The sequence below is a fragment of the Bufo gargarizans genome, chromosome 1, assembly GCF_014858855.1.
Source record: "Bufo gargarizans isolate SCDJY-AF-19 chromosome 1, ASM1485885v1, whole genome shotgun sequence".
In the NCBI taxonomy this organism is placed as follows: Eukaryota; Metazoa; Chordata; class Amphibia; order Anura; family Bufonidae; genus Bufo; species Bufo gargarizans.
The window spans coordinates 288,527,341-288,547,143 of record NC_058080.1 but is presented as its reverse complement, the minus strand read 5'-3'; the positions used below and the strand labels follow the sequence as shown (position 1 = coordinate 288,547,143).

Sequence of the window (19,803 nt, the reverse complement as noted above, 5' to 3'; positions counted from 1 at the left end):
GTATATAAACACTCCCAGCAATTGTACACAACCCCCCCCCCCCCCCCCCTCTGCCTGTGTTACAATTACCAAAATACAATGGGCATTGTCTGCTACACAATCAACAAATACAATGGGCATTGCCTGTGACACAATTAACTTAATCACTCACAGGCAGAAAACACACAGTTTTCCCAAAACACAGAAAACACCTCAAAACCCCACATATTCCCATAAATTATACATCCATGCATAGCTCTGATCTGGGCGAACAACATATCCAAAAATCACCCAGATCCGAGCAGGGGTTCCCAAATTCCATGGACGTCATATTTGACCGACCGCAAGCATGGCTTTCCTGCCCAAAACAGTTCCACAGATTTAGGCTACTTTCACACTTGCGGCAGAGTGATCCTGCAAGCAGTTCCGTCGTCGTAACTGCCTGCCGGTACCAGCAATCTGCATGCAAACAGACAGCATTTATAGACTAATCCAGATGCGGATCCGTCTTACAAATGCATTGCAAGAACGGATTTGAAGGATCCGCTATATATTTCCTCCTTCCAAAACGCCGTTCAGTGACTGAACTGAAGACATCCTGAACGGATTTCTCTCCATTCAGAATGCATGGGGATAAAACTGATCAGTTCTTTTCCGGTATTGAGCCCCTAGGACAGAACTCTATGCCGGAAAAGAATAACGCTAGTGTAAAAGTACCCTTGGGCTGTGCGGCCGGTCTATCTTCTCCTTCAAAGTTAGTATTTGGGCCATAATACTGAGGCAAGAGGCTGGCAAACAGGACCCTCTAAAGCCCAGTGGCGAGATTATTTTCCATTCCAAGTGTTCTTGACCACAAACACATCAGTGAAGCTTGAAGGAAAGACTAATTTGTGTCATTTCAAGAAAGTATTGAGTCGGGAGACTTGAAAGGATGTTTCTTGTTCCCCCTTGTGTGACTGCTGATCCTGACTAAGGCTAGTTTCACACTTGCGGCAGGACGGATCCGACAGGCTGTTCACCATGTCGGATCCGTCCTGCGGCTATTTCGCCGTGCCCGCGGACCGCCGCTCTGTCCCCATTGACTACAATGGGGACGGGGGCGGAGCTCCGGCGCAGCACGGCGGTGCACGGAGAAAGCCGTCGGACTAAAAAGCCTGACATGCAGTAATTTTAGTCCGGTGGCCTTTCTCCGTGCAGCGCCGGAGCTCCGCCCCCGTCCCCATTATAGTCAATGGGGACGGAGCGGCGGTCCGCGGGCACGGCAAAATAGCCGCAGGACGGATCCGACATGGTGAACAGCCTGTCGGATCCGTCCTGCCGCAAGTGTGAAAGTACCCTTAGGGTACTTTCACACTTGCGTTGTTTGATTCCGGCAGGCAGTTCCGTTGCCTGAACTCCCTGCCTGATCAGGCAAGCTGTATGCAAACGCATGTAATTTTTTCTGACTGATCAGGCATTTTTCAGACTGATCAGGATCCTGATCAGTCTGAAAAATGTCTGATCAGTCTGAAAAATGCATTGCAATACCGGATCCGTTTTTCCAGTGTCATCAGGCAAAACGGATCCGGTATTATTATTTTTTTCTCATTTTTAAAGGCCTGCGCATGCGTAGACCGGAAGGACGGATCCGGCATTCCAGTATTTTGAATGCACTAATACATTCCTATGGAAAAAATGCCGTATCCGGCATTCAGGCAAGTCCTCCGTTTTTTTCGCCGGAGATAAAACTGTAGCGTGCTACGGTTTTCTCTGTTGCCTGATCAGTCAAAATAACTTAACTGAAGACATCCTGATGCATCCTGAACGGATTATTCTCCATTCAGAATGCATGGGGATATGCCTGATCAGTTCTTTTCCGGTATAGAGCCCCTGTGACGGAACTCTATGCCGGAAAAGAAAAACGCTAGTGTGAAAGTATCCTAAACGAATATGGATTCTTATTTAGATAGTAAAAATAGGTTTCTGGGCTGGGTAAGAGGTGTGCAAAAGGAAGAACAAAGTTGTTACAGTCCGATACTTCTAGCCCAGTGACCCATTAATAGCCCAAAGACTTCCAGTATTGATAGTTCTTATGTTCACAATAATCAATGGCCAGGTCATGAATGCCCTAAAAGGGCTTACTTCCTAAATGTTATCTTTAATTCTGCTATTCGCGTTAATTGTTTGTTGTGTCATCCCCTACATTAGGAGGTTTTTGTTCAAAGTCATAGCTGAGGCTACCCCGGAGATGCTCATGGGAGACCTCCATAAGGATGGGAGAACTCAGTGAAGATGGGAGACAAGGTCCACTTCGTTCTGTTGGTTCCCCCCTGCTTACGATGCCACCTGGAGATTATCGACCATAGGGACTGACATCTGACTTTCCCATGCTAAGTCCAGTGTCATGGAAGGCTATACACTAAGCTAGGTTGTCATGGAAGCTGACGAAGAGGATTCAAAGCATGGGGACAGATGTGCTAGGCTTTCGTTAGGGAAAGAATGAGGTCCAAAGGGGGATTGATAGAGATGTGGACTACGTTCTTTGAATTCAGCTAAGAAAGATCCCACATACTTTAGCTCTCAGACAACACCTTATCTTCTCCAGAGCCCAAAGGTTCCATCCTACCCAAGAGAACACACCTCCTTGCTACGTCATATATGCTTTTTCTGCTGTTAGAGAACTCCATTACAAGATGGCGCCTGTAGTTAGATATTTACATAGTTCACATACCACAGTTAGTAAAACAATGCACAATGGGCAGATACCATAGTTTAGCCAATGTAACAATGCCACATGCTTCAGGGGGAATGCCTCTCTGATGTCTATATAAACTGCTGTACTTCCTGTAATAAACAAGAATTTGCTTTGATCCCATGGTGTGTGTAACAGTTATTTTCTTCCTTGCACGTAAAACCCTTGGGTTACTATAAATTTGTAGCAGTAGAGCAAACGAAATCAGCCCCGAATGAGGGCATCTATACCATCATCAGCATGAGGTCAGTTGTTTGTCTGCCTTTGTAGGAAAATGAGCTTTGCTCCTCTCTGGATGTTTCACCTGTCCGTGAGGGCCTCCTTGTGGAACATCAAGGTCTTTAGTGATGGGTTTGGTGTGGGTTTGTTTTGAGGATTTGTTGTTATGTCTAGTTTGGTGTTCTATGTCTGGTATGTTAGGTGTAGTGCCCGGCATGGTTGCTAGACTTCCCCTTGTTTGTCTGTGCCTCCGGAAGGGAGTCTCAGGGTTTCCCGGAGGGGGAACCACTAGTCAGTGTGCTGCTGTGCTGGGGCTGCTATGCATCCTATCCGCTTGGGGGTCCAGGCAGTTTCTGGTTTGCTGGATTCTGTGTTTGTGTTTCAGTTCTAAGGATTATTGGAAGCACGTCCATGATTATACAGGGAGATATGCTGCTGATAATCAGGCGTCTTTCCCATCAGCCGAGCGTTTGCTCATTCATCAGCCGATTGATTATACAGGTCAATTATTGGGAACGAGAGTTCCCAATAATTGGAACCATTTAGTCCATTACAGTCATCCAGCTTGCCCATACATATTCAATGAAACCAGCAATGGACAGAAGATCGTTCTGGGAACAGTTTGCACGGTGGACGTCATTGTGTGGAAAAACTGAGGCGTGGACTGCACTACTAACGTGCATGGGTCTGTGTGCAGTCTGTTACACACAGACCCATGCACATCAGTAGTGCAGTCCACGACTCCTATAAATCGCTATGGGGCTAGGGAGACTTTTCTGAACATATCCACGTTGAACAGCGGTCCGTTGTGTTTCTCCAGCAGGCACATGTCCTGCGATCTTGGTGACAGCCCCTCCTATTTAGGCTTGATTGACATCTCTTTGCAGGGGACAGTGGATGACACAAGAGCCGTCAGACATCAATCAAGCCTAGGAAGGAGAGGGTGCCGCCATGTTCACACTCAAAACAATAAGCTGAAGGCCAGAAAAGTTATAAAATATAAAAAGAAGCAAAACTCATTTGATCAATCCCCCACCATAACAGTGCTGCTGCTCCTGGAGGTCTATCAGGTCTTTCTATTGCTGCAGCCACGACATGCCAGACTACTCCACGTGACCGCAGCAGCCAATCACTAGCCTCAGCGGTCACATGGGGTAGTCACTTTTTTACGTCATTTACAAGCAGTGATCTCCTCCAGAGTATGGGGAGGAGTGATCGCTAATGCCATCGCTCTTACCCAAACTGTCTTGTTGGTTCCCGGCAGCAGATCGTGTTTACACAGGACAATCTGCCACCGGGAAACCATGATCTTGTGTGCTGCACAAAAGATCCAATTACCGGAGGAACGAGCGTTTTGTGGTGAATTTACACCACCAGATCATCGCTAATGTGCAATACTAGTAACGCTCGTTAGCGATAATCTGTTCAATTATTGGCCCGTGTAAAGAGCCCTTAAAAACTGTGAATCTGTGGAATAGTCTACCACAGGACGTGGTCACAGCAGGGACAGTGGGCAGTTTTAAAAAGGGATTCGATTTCTACTTGGCATTGCATTAACTAAGGTCACTAGCTGCTTGCTCTAATATTTATTTGCAGTTTATTATTTTTTTCTTTGGACTTATCCATAGTTTTTTTTTTACAGTGACCGTTTATTGCACACATGCAGCCTTCCTTTCTCACCAGTCTGCGAGTTTTTACTATATTTACAGGGGACACATAGGACATATCCTGGTCCCCGCACACCTGCTTCTCCCCATGATGGATAAAAACATCCTGTGTTGGGAAGGGCCCTCCGCCCTCCCTAGTATCGCGGGGGCCTCCCTAGTATCGCGGGTGAAACTAGGGCGGCTCTTCCCCGTCACCGCCTGCCATTGGCTGCTCATCCGAGACACCGGATGTTTTATCAGTGCATGGTGAGAAGCAGCTGCGGCCGTGCGGGGATAAGGAGCGTCGCGGAGAGCAAGGTAAGTATGTTCATTGTAAGGGGCCCGGCATATGGGGGACATTTTATAGTCTTGGATAACCCCTTTAAAGGGGTTGTCCCATGACAACTACTCATCCCCATCCACAAGATAGGGATAAGTGCTTGACTGTCGAGGGTCCAACCTTTGGAGCCCCCACCAGTCACCAGAACGGGGGCTTTAGTACTTGGCTATCTCTAGCAGTCCGATGGAGTTAGATGGAGGAGCAGCATGCATGTGTGACTGCTGCTCCTTTCAAACAGGGGGACACGGGCCCCTTTCTAGTGATCGGCAGATGTCTGAGTGGGTCCCCCACCTATCCTGTGGATATGGGACAACTTCATTGAGAACTCCAACTTCTGCAAAAAATGGAAAGATAAGAAAGTTACGTGAAAGGCGGTGAGCAAAAAGGAAAATGCAAAAAAAATTATAAAAATAATAATAAGCCTGGGGTTAAAATGAAACTCTCTTCCAAATCTGTCAGATTTCTTCATGTCTTCCCCTCAGAGTCCATACGTCCCACCTAACAAGAGGGCAGAGGAACTGTAGGGAGTACAGCAGTCCTCCTCATGTGCCTCCACTTCCTAAATTGTGTCTGCAGAGCTGGGCAGATTTGGAGCAAACCATTCAAGACAGGGGAGCCTTGTTCCTTTTCTGCCCTGTCACTGGCTGCATTTTTTAAACCGCTCTGACTCCCCCCCCTGTGAATGATATAGGAAGTGGTTTTCTTTGAAGCAGCGTACACAGAACTGCATGCAGATTTCCTATCCCAAGTCTTGTGAACTAGATTATGTCCACTCACTGGATATGACTTTATTCAATTTTCTTCTCGCTGTGGGCTTAATGCCCAGCATAATGGCTGGAAGTTACTTCATTAATGTAGACCCAACAAAATCCAGAAAGGAAATGAAACATTTCTGGAAAAGCACAGGATTTTGGTAAGTGCTCAATAAGCTGTGCTGATATGCCCATTATTAATTGCGTTTACAGAGCATTCTCCATAAAATTACAATATTTTATAAAAATCCTTGAGTTGAATGCCAGTCAGTCAATTCCTAGTTTTATCTTCTCCTGGAAAAGCTGGGTGACGAGGATTTTTCTCAGAAGTGCTGCCTAGTAAAGGCTTATTCACACGCAGGTGATTGAATTCCATGTGTAGTCAGACATCCATTCTATTTCCACATTGATCGGCAGGAAAAACACGAAGCGTCCACCGCTGATGTCCATTTTGTGGACAGAACCTGCCCATCCTATTCAGTAGGTCTGCACACAGGTGCTATCCGTATGTGGTGTGTTTTTCACAGATCCATTGCAAAAATAAAAATCTTAACCACAGAAAAAAACACATTCACTTCCTAAACTTTGCAGATACAAAACGGTCCAAGTTTTTGCATCCCAAAAAAATGGGCTTGGATGTGTGAATGGGGCAGTGATAGCAGCTTTCCAGAATCTAATAAAACTAAGATTTGACTTTAAAGAATTTTCCATAGTTGTGCAAAATTTGTCTAAGGAGGTGAAATGGGATATAGTAATAAAAAAAGTAGTACTGACCTGGTAAATCACTGCCACTCTAGGGCCTCCATTCATGTGCATCACATTGACAACTAGCGGCAGTGCTAGAATGGCGGAGGAATTGATAGGTGAGTTCTGCTGGGGTCATTTATCAAACTGTTGTAAAGTAGAACTGGCTTAGGTGCACATAGCAACCAATCAGATCCTACCTTTCATTTTTGACAGCTCCTTTGGAAAATGGAAGGTGGTGAATGGTTGCTATGGGCAACTAAGGCCAGTTCTACTTTGCACCAGTTTGACAAATGACCCCGTACGTCTTTTATTATTTCAAACCCTGACCAATCCCTGAACACCCTTTTAACAGCATCTTAAAAATTTGACAAAGGGTAAAGTCAAGAGGGGAGGAATTTAACCAGGGGCGGACTGGGAACTTAAAGTAGCCCGGGAACAAAAAATACAAGTGGCCCCATGACTAATACAAGTAAACGGGCCAGCAATACCATATTGAGGCACAAAATACCGCCCTAGCAGAGGGAAATACCTCAGTACAACACAATAACCTGCCCCAGCAGCATCAAAAACCACAGTACATCACAACGTAATACCCCAGCAAACAAAAATACCTCCTCAGAAGCTGCCCCTCTGTGGTGACCAGCGCCAGCTGCCACATTCTGCCCTCCTACTCCAGTTGCCCTGGGATGGCAATACAGTTGAATTCAGGAATCAGGAGGTCAACTGTGGTCACCAGTCAGGTACATAACTTCTTGATGCCCCCAGTTTCAGTTAAGGCCTCATGCACAAGACCGTGGTGTGTTTTGCTGTCCCCAAATCGCGGATCCGCAAAACACGGATGGCGTCCGTGCGCGTTCCGCAATTTGTGGAACGGCATGGACAGCCTTTACATATAACTGCCTATTCTTGTCCGCAAAGCGTGGACAAGAATAGGACATGTTATATTTTTTTTTAACCGGGCCACGGAACGGAGTGCTGTCGGCATCTTTTGCGGCCTCACTGAAGTGAATGGGTCCGCATCCGCCAAAACGGTGGCTCGGATGCGGACCAAAACAACGGCCGTGTGCATGAGGCCTATCTCTGGGAGCGACAGATCATTATTGGTAGCCATGAAGAGGACTCAGACGGCCCCCTGGGCATCTGCCCACTGGGAAGTTTCCCTGTAGAATCTATGGCCAATCCCCCCCTGAATATATCACATCCTGCACCCCAGAATTCTGGCTTTAGAACGTAGCGGAGTAGGACTATTGCTCCAGTGGAGAGGCGGTGTGAAAAAACTGGTGAAGCATTTCTAGAGAAAAGTTTTAGGCTTAAAGATAAGGCAGATTTATCAAACACAATGCGATAGTTGATAGCGTTGCTGCAAAGTACGCAAACTGAAGCAAAATGAACTCATGATAAATTCCCCCCAAGAACTGTACAGAGGATTTTAGGTGTATATTGTTTAGTGTACTCTACAGCGCAAACCCAACAAAAATCTAACAGGATCACGGTATAAGGCCTCACACATACATTATCATATCCCTTTTGCAGTCTGCAAATCGCAGATCCGTAAAATATGGATGTGGTCCGTGTGCTGTCTGAATTTATTTTCCATTGTTTTCAGTGGTTCTTAATCTTCATCTCACCTGGCCCTGTCAATCATGTGGAAGGAGGAGTGACTAGAAAATGAGAACAGTGGAGCTAGGGTGTACTGAGTGGCTTGGGCCCATCCTTGGTGCACTTAAAGGGGTTGTCCGGGTTCAGAGCTGAACCCGGACATCCCTCCATTTTCACCCCGGCAGCCCCCCTGACAGGAGCATCGGAGCAGTTCATGCTCCGATGCTCTCCTTTGCCCTGCGCTAAATTGCACAGGGCAAAGGCATTTTTAGGAGTTCCGGTGACGTACCGGGGCTCTCCATGGGGCTGAGAGGAACCCCGGTGACGTCACCGGCACTGATGGGCGGGATTTAGCTCTGCCCTAGCCAGTAAAACGGCTAGGGCAGAGCTAAAGCCCGCCCCTCAGAGCCGGTGACGTCACCGAACACACTGCCGGGCGGAAGTTACCGCCCGGCAGTGTGTTATTGAAAACAAAAGAGCACATGCCCTGCGCAGTTTAGCGCAGGGCACGGGAGCGCATCGGAGCATGAGATGCTCCGATGCCAGGCTCAGGAGGGCTGCCGAGGTGAAAATAAGGGTATGTCCGGGTTCAGCTCTGAACACGGACAACCCCTTTAAAGAGCATCTGTCAGCAGATTTGTATCTATAAGGGTCCATTCACACATTCGTATTTCTGGGTCCGCATCCGTTCTGCAATTTTGCATAACGGGTGCGGACCCATTCATTTCAATGTCCCTTGCCACAAAGCACTCAGGGAGGGAGTGGTTGGCTCAAGTTGAACTCTGATAGAGTATCAGTGATTTGCGGATCTGCAATTTGCGGACCGCAAAACACTTACAGATGTTTGAATGGAACCTTAAACTGGCTGACATATTGCATGTGCGCTTGACAACTAAAGGCACCTGTATTGGTCCTATGTTCACATGTGCCTGCATTCAGTGGCATAGCTATAGGGCATCGCAGCAGTCACAGTTGCAACTGAGCCCCTAAGCCGCTTTATAAGGCGCAGTGCTTCTTATAAGCGAATACTAGTGAGCGTTTCGGTATGGAAGCGCTCACTAGTCTGCGGGACGAGTGTTGAGTGAAGCGCTGAACTCACCCCTCCTCCCTTGTCTTCTCCGGGCGCTGAGCTGCACTGTCCTGACTGCCTACAGAGAAGACTGGGAGCTGAGAATGCAGGAAGAGAATGCCAGACCTGAAGAGCAGCGGCGGTGCGGGAGAGGTAAGTGAATTTATTTATTTTGGATCTGATGTGGGGTTTGAGGATATGATATGGGGGTCTGAGGATATGATATGGGGGTCAGATCTGAGGTCTGATATGGGAGTCTGAGGATCGGATAAGAGAGTCTGAGGAACTGATCTGAGGTCTGATATGGGGATGGGGGTCTGATCTGCGGTTCTGATATGGGGGGCTGATCTGAGGTTCTGATATGGGGATCTTGTCTGACTTGGAGGTCTAAAGGGAGTCTGATCTGAGGTCTGCTACAGGGGTCTGATGATCTGATATGGGAGTCTGATCTGAGGATTTCATTTGGGGGTCTGATCTGAGGTCTATTGTGGAGGTCTGATCTGAAGTGTTATATGGGGGTCTGAATTGATGTTTGATATAGGGGTCTGATCTGAGGATTTGATATGGCGGTCTGATCTGAAAGGTAATGGGGTATTTTTTGTAATGGTGCTCATTATAATGGGGATTTTTGTACTGGCACACATCATAAGGCTACATGCACACGACCGTATGTGTTTTATGGTCCTCAAATTGCGGATCCGCAAAAAAAAAAAGGAGGACATCCGTTTTTTTGCGGATCCATTGTAACAATGCCTAAAACGGACAAGAATAGGACATGTTCTATTTTTTTTGTGGGGCTATGGAACGGACATACTTATGCGGACCTATTGAAATGAATGGGGCCACATCCTATCCGCAAAAAAAAAGTAACGGACATGGAAACAAACAGCGTTCATGTGCATGTAGCCCAAGGGGGCATTTTTTACTGACACACATTATAAGGAAAATAATTACTACTACGGAACTACGGGGAACCTGATTACTAGTATGGGCACAATGAGGGCATTATTACTATTGGGTGCCCTGTTAACACTATGTGCACTTAGGCCAGATAATTATTGCTATTGGTGGGACTTTGGGGAGCATTATACCTGTGGGGGGGGGGGGGGGGCACTCTGGCACAGTGTCAGCTTAGCACAATTATTTTTGGGGGACGTTATGGTTACACTACTAGTGTCAGTGACACTGTTTGCTGGGCGCAGTTATTTTTTTAGGGCACTGTGTACCAATAATTATTGAAGGGAGCAGTATCTGTGTGGTGCTAGTATCTTCATGAGGACTGTTTCTGCAGTACAGTATTGGGGAGCACAGTGGGCACCGTATTAGGAGTGGCAGGATGGAGTGTTGAGAATCTGAGGAGGATGATGGAAAAGTAGGAAACTAAGATATCTTTTACCCTGCTTTCACACCTGAGCGTTTCTCAAACGCGCGTTTTTGTCGCGCGTTTTTATGCACGTTTTTTGTAATAGTAAACGCGCGTTTGACGCGCGTTTGTGTGATTGACTGCAGTGTCCTATGGCCACAAACGCGCGTCAAAACGCCCCAAAGAAGCTCAAGTACTTGATTATGCGTCGGGCGTTTTACAGCGCGATCGTACGCGCTGTAAAACGCCCAGGTGAGAACCATTCCTATAGGGAAGCATTGGTTTTCATGTGTTGAGCGTTTTACAGCGCGTTTGAACGCTCTGTAAAACGCTCAGGTGTGAACTTAGGGTTAGGGTTAGTCAAACTTTGCAGAGACAAGAGATGGCTGAAAGAAATTATCATGGTGGTCTGGCTCTGAATGGAGAAGATAAGGAAAGTCTACATCAGAGGAGACGTCACTGGAAGTAAGAGTTATGTGGTGCTGTATTACCCTGTATGTTTTATAGCGCTGTATGTAATGGTTTTCAAGTATGTCTTTAACAGGGCTGGAGAGAAGGATCTAGGTTGAGAATTTGGCATGGGGGTGGGGGAGTGCCGTTTAAATTTTTGCCTCAGGCAGCAGAAAGGGTAGGTGCACCCCTGCCCCTGACCACAGAGCACTGCACTCTTGCACCAGGGCCCATGAGCCTTTAGCTACGCTCCTACCTGCATTGCCTCCGCTTTCTCTGCAAGTTTCACGCTTTCTCCAGTTCGATTGGCAGGGCCTGGTGTGATAACGTTTTCACTGCCTGGTTCTGTCACTCAAAGTGGAGAGGGCACAGCAGTTGCAGAGAGAGCGGAGCATTAGGAGTAATGGCAATGCCCTTGTTGCTCCTAGAGGCTCATTTGCATATATTTAAACATCATTTTTCTCAGCAATGCATTAGTAAATCGCTTATACATGATTATAAGAATCACTTATAATCACTTATGTATTGAAAATACTAAGCATGCATTCATTGTATTTTTTCAGCCCTCCTTTACCACACGACCAGGCAGAAACATATTTTTTGGGAAGAGACCAGAGATTAAACCTGGCATACATATCGTCTGTTCCTCATGGTGGAATTGTGCAAATCCGAATTCACTGGTTATTGGACCTTATTAAAGTTTCGTAAGTATTTGTGTGCATGCATTAGCACTACGTCATGGGATAGCTGTTGGGTAACACATTATAAAATGTATAATGTAAAAATAAAAAGTCTAGCAATCCAAACTGTATAAAGAAAAAAATGCATGGTGCCAGCAAAGCACGTAAAAGCATATGATACAAACAATTGAGATGATTGTGGATTTTGGGTTTGAATAGACTCACTGGGGGAGATTTATTATGACTGACTTACATATATGTAAGGAATACTTTCATTTACGCTGGGTTCACACCTGAGCGTTCTGAAAGGAGCGCTCTGTATGCGCGATTGTACCGGCGTTTGCAATCGCGCATACAGAGACAAGCGAACGCCCATTGTCGCGCGTTCCCGAAAGTCTATGTACGGGAACGCGCGACAAGACGCCCCAAAGAAGCTCATGTACTTCTTGGGGCGTCAGGCGTTTTACAGCGCGATCATACGTGCTGTAAAACGCCCAGGTGAGAACCATGCGCTGTAAAACGCTCCTTGTTGAGCGTTTTACAGCGCGTAGGAACGCGCTGTAAAACGCTCAGGTGTGAACTCAGCCTTACTTACTGCCGTGACCTGGTACAAATTAGTATAATTTAGTTAATATTCACAATATATCTGTTTCATGAATTTGGGATATGCATTCTATATCATTTAATTTATTTGTGGTACATCAGTATTATCAGATGTTTTAGTGCTTTATATTGTATATGTTGCTAAATATACAAAAAGCTGCAAAGTAAATGAATGCTTTCAAAAACAGAAGTGAATGAAGAAAAGAGAAATGTAAATCTAATCAGTATTTGGTGTGACCAGCCTTTCCCTTCAAAACCGCATCAATTCTTCTAGGTACTTGGACACAGTTTTTGAAGGAACTCTGCCAGGAGGTTTTCCACACGTCTTGGAGAGTTAGGCCTCTTGCACACGAATGTGCCGGGTTTTGTAGTCAACAAATTGCGGAACCGCAAAACACGGATGTCAGCCCTGTGCCTTCCGCAATTTGCGGAATGGAACAGACAGCCCATTATAGAAATGCCTATTCTTGTTCGCAAAACAGACACAAATAGGACATGATCTATAATTTTTGCGGGGCCACAGAACGGAGCAACGGATGCAGACAACACACAGTGCTGTCCGCATCTTTTGCGGCCCCATTGAAGTGAATGAGTCCGCACCCGAGCCGCATTTTTTGCGGAACCAAACCACGGCCGTGTGCAAGAGGCCTTAACCACAGATCTTCTGTGGATGTAGGCTTCCCCAAATTCTTCTGTCTCTTTATGTAATCCCAGACAGACTCCATGATGTTAAGATATGGTCTCTTTGGGGGCCATATCATCACTTTCAGGACTCCTTGTTTTTCTTTAGGCTACTTTCACACTCGCATTTGGTGCAGATCCTTCATGGATCTGCTCAGACGGATCCGCACCGATAATACAACAGCATGCATCCGTTCAGTACGGATCCGTTTGTATTATCTGTAACGTAGCCATGACGGATCCATCTTGAACCCCATTGAAAGTCAATGGGGGGGGGCGAATCCGTTTTGACATTGTGTATCAGGACGGATCCATTTGCCTCATCATCGTCACCTCCAGAGCGCAATGGCAAAACTGATGCATTCTGAGCGGATCCTTATCCACTCAGAATGCATTAGGGCAAAAACTGATCCGTTTTGGACCGCTTGTGAGAGCTCTGAAACGGATCTCACAAATGGAAAACCAAAACACCAGTGTGAAAGTAGCCTTATGCTGAAGATAATTCTTATTGACAACGGCTGTATGTTTGGAGTCATTGTTCTGCTGCAGAACCTCCCTGATGGTACTGCATGATGGATAGGTATCTGCCTGTATTTCTCAGGACTGAGGACATCAATAATCCTGAAGAGATAGAAGGATTTGAGCAAGCCTACATCCACATTTCTGTGGTTAGTTCTCCAACCTCCCTGACGAGTTCTTTCAAAACCTATGTTCAAGTGTACCGAGAAGAATTGAAGGGCGGTCACACCAAATATTGATATGATTTAGATTTCTCTTTGGTTCATTCACTTAGAATTTTGTTAAGTGACAAAAATAAACTGCAACACATTGTTCTCAGGGCTTGTCCTACAGGATAGCTACCGGTAGGTGGCACTAGGGATTCAGGAATACATTCTGAAGTAGTTTGGTGGCACACATCAGCTTTTTTTCAGCTCTGTAAAGCCTTTCGTACTGCAGATAGGCAGATATATGTAATGATGTACTGTACATTGCTCAGTAGTTACACAGATTATTGATAGTTCTTTTAACTTACACCACAGAATTTTTGGGCTATAATATTGCATACATTGACACTAGATTAAAGGTTGTGGTCACCTTTGGGGGCATTCTTTTATTATTGCATTTTATCTTGATATAAAAATCATTTGTCGGATTGGTCTTTATACAGACTTTTCACCAGTGGTCTTTGCAGCTTTTGATTGATTTTGAATGTTTCTCTCCTTGGTAAGATCTGAGAGCTGCTCTGACAGCTCGACCTGAAGGCCTTATCGCTTCACTCCTGAGAGCTCATAAACACTCAATTAAGCGAAATTCTTATGAGCGTGATAAGAATTTAACTTACAGAGAACCTGTCATAACGTGTAGACAGCATGTTATAGAGCAGGAGTAGCTAATCAGAATGAGATATAGTTTTGTGGGAAAAGTTTCATAATTTATACATTTAAATCTCTGCTCTTTCTGAGCTCAGTTGTAAACAAGGGCCATTTTATCAGTGATCTACAGTTCATCACAGTCAGCTCACCATCTCCCAGTCACGGAGCATTAGGCTACTTTCACACTTGCGGCAGGACGGATCCGACATGCTGTTCACCATGTCGGATCCGTCCTGTGGCTATTTCGCCGTGCCGCCGGACCGCCGCTCCGCCGCTCCGTCCCCATTGACTATAATGGGGACGGGGGCGGAGCTCCGGCGCAGCACGGCGGTGCACGGCGAAAGGCCGCCGGTCTAAAATTACTGCATGTCAGGCTTTTTAGTCCGGCGGCTTTCGCCGTTCTGCGCCGGAGCTCCGCCCCTGTCCCCATTATAGTCAATGGGGACGGAGCGGCGGTCCGGCGGCACGGCAAAATAGCCGCAGGACGGATCCGACATGGTGAACAGCATGTCGGATCCGTCCTGCCGCAAGTGTGAAAGTAGCCTTAGTGTGTGGAACTCCCGGAGCAAGATTCATTTGTTAATATGAGAGAAGCGCAGCACCGCAACTTGTTAAAATGTAACCTTTATTAAATCCAATATGTTTTCATTGCCAAAACAATAGTGCACCAAGGAGTTGTTGAAATCAAATTAAACTTTGTATGTGAGAAGGTAATAATATATCTAAATGATTCCAGTATTAGGTCAAAAGGGTACGTTTATTGGGGGAAACTGTGCAACAGGAGGCTCTACTACCCTGCTGGGTCGCTTCTAGCCTCGATAGAAGATGAGATACAGTTAAAGGGGTTGGCCACTTTCTGGCTTCTTGTAACCACTGTGTTATGTAAGATATATATATATATATATATATATATATATATATATATATATATATATATATATATGGCATATACTAATGTAGTCTTTGTTCAGGGGCATAGCTAGAACTGACAGGGCCCCACAGCAAATTTTTGTACGGGGCCCCCTCTTCATGACCATCCTGGCATTGCATGTGTGTATATGTAAGAGTGGGTTCACATCACCTTTTTACCATCTGTTTGACATATACAGTACAGACCAAAAGTTTGGACACACCTTCTCATTCAAAGAGTTTTTTTTATTTTCATGACTATGAAAATTGTAGATTCACACTGAAGGCATCAAAACTATGAATTAACACATGTGGAATTATATACATAACAAAAAAGTGTGAAACAACTGAAAATATGTCATATATTCTAGGTTCTTCAAAGTAGCCACCTTTTGCTTTGATTACTGCTTTGCACACTCTTGGCATTCTCTTGATGAGCTTCAAGAGGTAGTCACCTGGAATGGTCTTCCAACAGTCTTGAAGGAGTTCCCAGAGATGCTTAGCACTTGTTGGCCCTTTTGCCTTCACTCTGCGGTCCAGCTCACCCCAAACCATCTCAATTGGGTTCAGGTCCGGTGACTGTGGAGGCCAGGTCATCTGGCACAGCACCCCATCACTCTCCTTCATGGTCAAATAGCCCTTACACAGCCCGGAGGTGTGTTTGGGGTCATTGTCCTGTTGAAAAATAAATGATGGTCCAACTAAACGCAAACCGGATGGAATAGAATGCCACTGCAAGATGCTGTGGTAGCCATGCTGGTTCAGTATGCCTTCAATTTTGAATAAATCCCCAACAGTGTCACCAGCAAAGCACCCCCACACCATCACACCTCCTCCTCCATGCTTCACGGTGGGAACCAGGCATGTAGAGTCCATCCATTTACCTTTTCTGCGTCGCACAAAGACACGGTGGTTGGAGCCAAAGATCTCAAATTTGGACTCATCAGACCAAAGCACAGATTTCCACTGGTCTAATGTCCATTCCTTGTGTTCTTTAGCCCAAACAAGTCTCTTCTGCTTGTTGCCTGTCCTTAGCAGTGGTTTCCTAGCAGATATTCTACCATGAAGATTTGATTCACACAGTCTCCTCTTAACAGTTGTTCTAGAGATGTGTCTGCTGCTAGAACTTTGTGTGGCATTGACCTGGTCTCTAATCTGAGCTGCTGTTAACCTGCTATTTCTGAGGGTGGTGAGTCGGATGAACTTATCCTCCGCAGCAGAGGTGACTCTTGGTCTTCCTTTCCTGGGGTGGTCCGCATGTGAGCCAGTTTCTTTGTAGCGCTTGATGGTTTTTGTGACTGCACTTGGGGACACTTTCAAAGTTTTCCCAATTTTTCAGACTAACTGACCTTAATTTCTTAAAGTAATGATGGCCACTCGTTTTTCTTTTAGTTAGCTGCTTTTTTCTTGCCATAATACAAATTCTAACAGTCTATTCAGTAGGACTATCAGCTGTGTATCCACCTGACTTCTCCACAACGCAACTGATGGTCCCAACCCCATTTATAAGGCAAGAAATCCCACTTATTAAACCTGACAGGGCACACCTGTGAAGTGAAAACTATTTCAGATGACTACCTCTTGAAGCTCATCAAGAGAATGCCAAGAGTGTGCAAAGCAGTAATCAAAGCAAAAGGTGGCTACTTTGCAGAACCTAGAATATGACATATTTTCAGTTGTTTCACACTTTTTTGTTATGTATATAATTCCACATGTGTTAATTCATCGTTTTGATGCCTTCAGTGTGAATCTACAATTTTCATAGTCATGAAAATAAAGAAAACTCTTTGAATGAGAAGGTGTGTGTGTCCAAACTTTTGGTCTGTACTGTATGTTATATCGGGGCTAGATCACTTACTGTCCTGTGATCATAATCATTTTGCCATAATCATAACAAGCATTCATTCATAAAATGCATGCATTTAGGATTGTATTCCCAACCTTGTTAGGTTTCTTTAAATTGATTTGTTAATTATATGTGATCAACTGGTCAGGGGCAGACCTGGAACCTAAAGTGGCCCTAGAGCAAAATCCTAAAAGTGGCCCCAAGTTGTAGACAAGTCCAAATTGACAGAAAGCAGGGCCAACACAAGCCATGAGTAAGTAGGGAAAGCAGAAGTAGGTGGATAATTCTATAATGCAGCGCAAAATACCCCACCCCCAGCAAAGCCAAATACCACAGTGCAACATAAAATACTGCCCTGTCACCATACTGAGGAGAGTAATATACTTAAATTTAGGAGGGCATCTGAAGCTGATTATTATGTACCTGGTGGCCCTATGGGCATCTGCCTACCAAGAGATTTCCTTGTAGGGAATATGGCCATTCTGGCCCATTCTGGTTTGTTCACTCCTGGCCTCTGGTCTGTATTGCTCTCTTATGCTACTTTTTGCACGTATTTCTCATTTGATGATGGTTTTGTCCTTACCAGGGTATGCAGAATAATATTCCAACTTATCAGGTTAATTCCTGTTGGGATTTCTCTCTGCAAGGTTATAGTGGCTACTGGTATGGCTACTTATGGGACTTGTGCAATTTTTTGTAGCTAGATGGGTATATAGGTGTACTTTTAAAGATTTTAGTGTTATGTGTATAATAATTATTTTTGGTGGTTTTAAAGGGGTTGTGCAAGAATGGGGAGGGGGAAAACCCCGCCGCTTGGCCAGACCTGTAAAGGGAAGCTTACTTACCTGCTTCCCAGATCTGGCACCTGTGATGCACGACAGCGACAAGGGGTCTCTTTTAAGTTGAGATAAGTGTTTTGTGATGCCAGTTGCAGTGAAGCAACAAGGTCACCAGGCCCCTTTCAGTGATATAGTGGATGGTACCCACATGTAGGAATGGCCAAGTGGTATAGGGTGGCCTATAATGTCCCTTGATGTTTTGTGCATGTGTCACGGTGCTCCTACCTGGATACGCTGTAACCCCAGGCGTTGTCGTCCGAAGCAGACAAATAGAGGGTAGTTGAATTAGAGGATGGAGAAATGACTTGAGTCCAGACCATGTGATGAATTTAAATAACAGCTTTACTTGAATAAACATTTCTCCAACAGTTTTAGGCTTTGTCTTGGTTCCCAGCAAGCTTTAGCATTAACTCTGGCACGCAAACAGACCCCAACTCTGCTACTTTTGTTGCTCTCTGGCTCTGCTGATGTCATGGCGCGGTGTGGGTAGTTAACTCTACACCGACCACAAGAGGGAAGGGAAAGGGTACTATGCCTGGAAACTAGGGAAAGGGGAAAAGGTCACCACCTATTGAATCCCTAAACCGAGCCCTGACTACTAAAAGTATGAACAGACCTTGATGGTAGGAATGTTCATATGCTGGAACCTAGTGCCCTATCTGACCCTAAAGTGCCCTGGAAATAGTGTCAGGACTAGAGATGACCTGTTCCTTCCCAGCTGAAGGAACAGGAGACTCCCTCAGGCCTAATACCAAAAGGTAGGGGAAAACAGAACCTTCAGCATGACAGGAAGATGCGCATTAAGGAATTCAATGTATGGCTTGGTGAATGGTGTCTGAACCAAGGGTTTGAATTTGTGTCTCATGTTAGCTCTTGTTGGAATGGAAAAGAACTGTACAAGAAAGATGGTTTGCATCTTTCTCTCAAGGGAACGAATGTCCTTGGTGAACAGTTCCAAGTATTTGCTAAGGAGCATTTAAACTAGGAAAGGGGGGCAAAAGAGTGATAATCCAGCAGTCCAACTGCCCCCCGGAACAATGCCAGAAGATGCCAGTAGCACAAAGGTTAAGAAATGACAAGCTCAGATTCTTGTCTACAAATGCTCGCAGTTTAGGGAATAAGATCAATGAACTTGAGGCTATAATGGCATCTGAGAATATAGATGTAGTGGCTGTTACTGAGATGTGGTTCAAGGGGAGTAATGACTGGGATATATCAATACCAGGGTTCTCTCTATACAGGAAAGACAGAGAAGGCAAGAAGGGGGAGGGGTGGCCCTGTATGTGAAAGATAGCATAAAATCTAATTTGATACAAGTTAGCGAGAACAATTTAGAGTCAGTTTGGGTTACCTTGCAGCTTGATAATCATAAGGTAACTCGTGTAGGTGTGATATATAGACCACCTAGCCAAGTCAAAGAATTAGATGATCTACTAGTTGAGGAAATAGCTAAAATGACATTGAAGGGGGAAGTTATCATTATGGGAGACTTCAATCTTCCAGATTGGAAAGTGAATCTTCCAAACTGGAAAACAAAAATAGCTAGCTCTGCCAGGAGTACAGATATTCTAAATTCCCTACTGGGATTATCTCTACAGCAAGTAGTTGAGGAGCCAACCCGGAAGGAGGCCATTTTATATTTAGTATTCACAAATGGGAATTTGGTATATGATATTACTGTAGGGGAAAGCTTGGGATCTAGTGATCACCAGTCAGTGTGGTTTACTATAAGTACAGTGACACCACACAAAACAAAAGTTTTAGATTTTAGAAAAACTGACTTTTCTAAAATTAGATTAGTGGTATACGAGTCCCTATCCGACTGGAACAGTTTCATTGGAGTCCGGGAGATATGGGACTACTTAAAAGTGGCACTATTGAAGGCAACAGAAAATTGCATTAGGCTTGTCAGTAAAAGCAAAAAAAGGAAGAGACCACTGTGGTACTCAGCGGAAGTGGCCAAAATCATTAAAAACA

The 19,803-nt window shown here is 45.2% G+C and overlaps 1 protein-coding gene across 2 annotated transcripts in view; it reads left to right on the top strand.

The window, feature by feature from the left end:
* The first annotated feature begins 5,615 nt into the window (after nucleotides 1-5,615).
* IDUA (alpha-L-iduronidase) overlaps nucleotides 5,616-19,803 on the top strand; it is a 231,756-nt gene continuing 217,568 nt past the window's right edge. For both annotated transcript variants that reach the window (XM_044304491.1, XM_044304487.1), the window contains exons 1-2: nucleotides 5,616-5,828; nucleotides 11,459-11,599. In XM_044304491.1, the coding sequence (XP_044160426.1) occupies nucleotides 5,644-5,828; nucleotides 11,459-11,599 (326 nt within the window). In that variant the 5' untranslated portion in view covers nucleotides 5,616-5,643. The remainder of the gene's footprint in view (nucleotides 5,829-11,458; nucleotides 11,600-19,803) is intronic.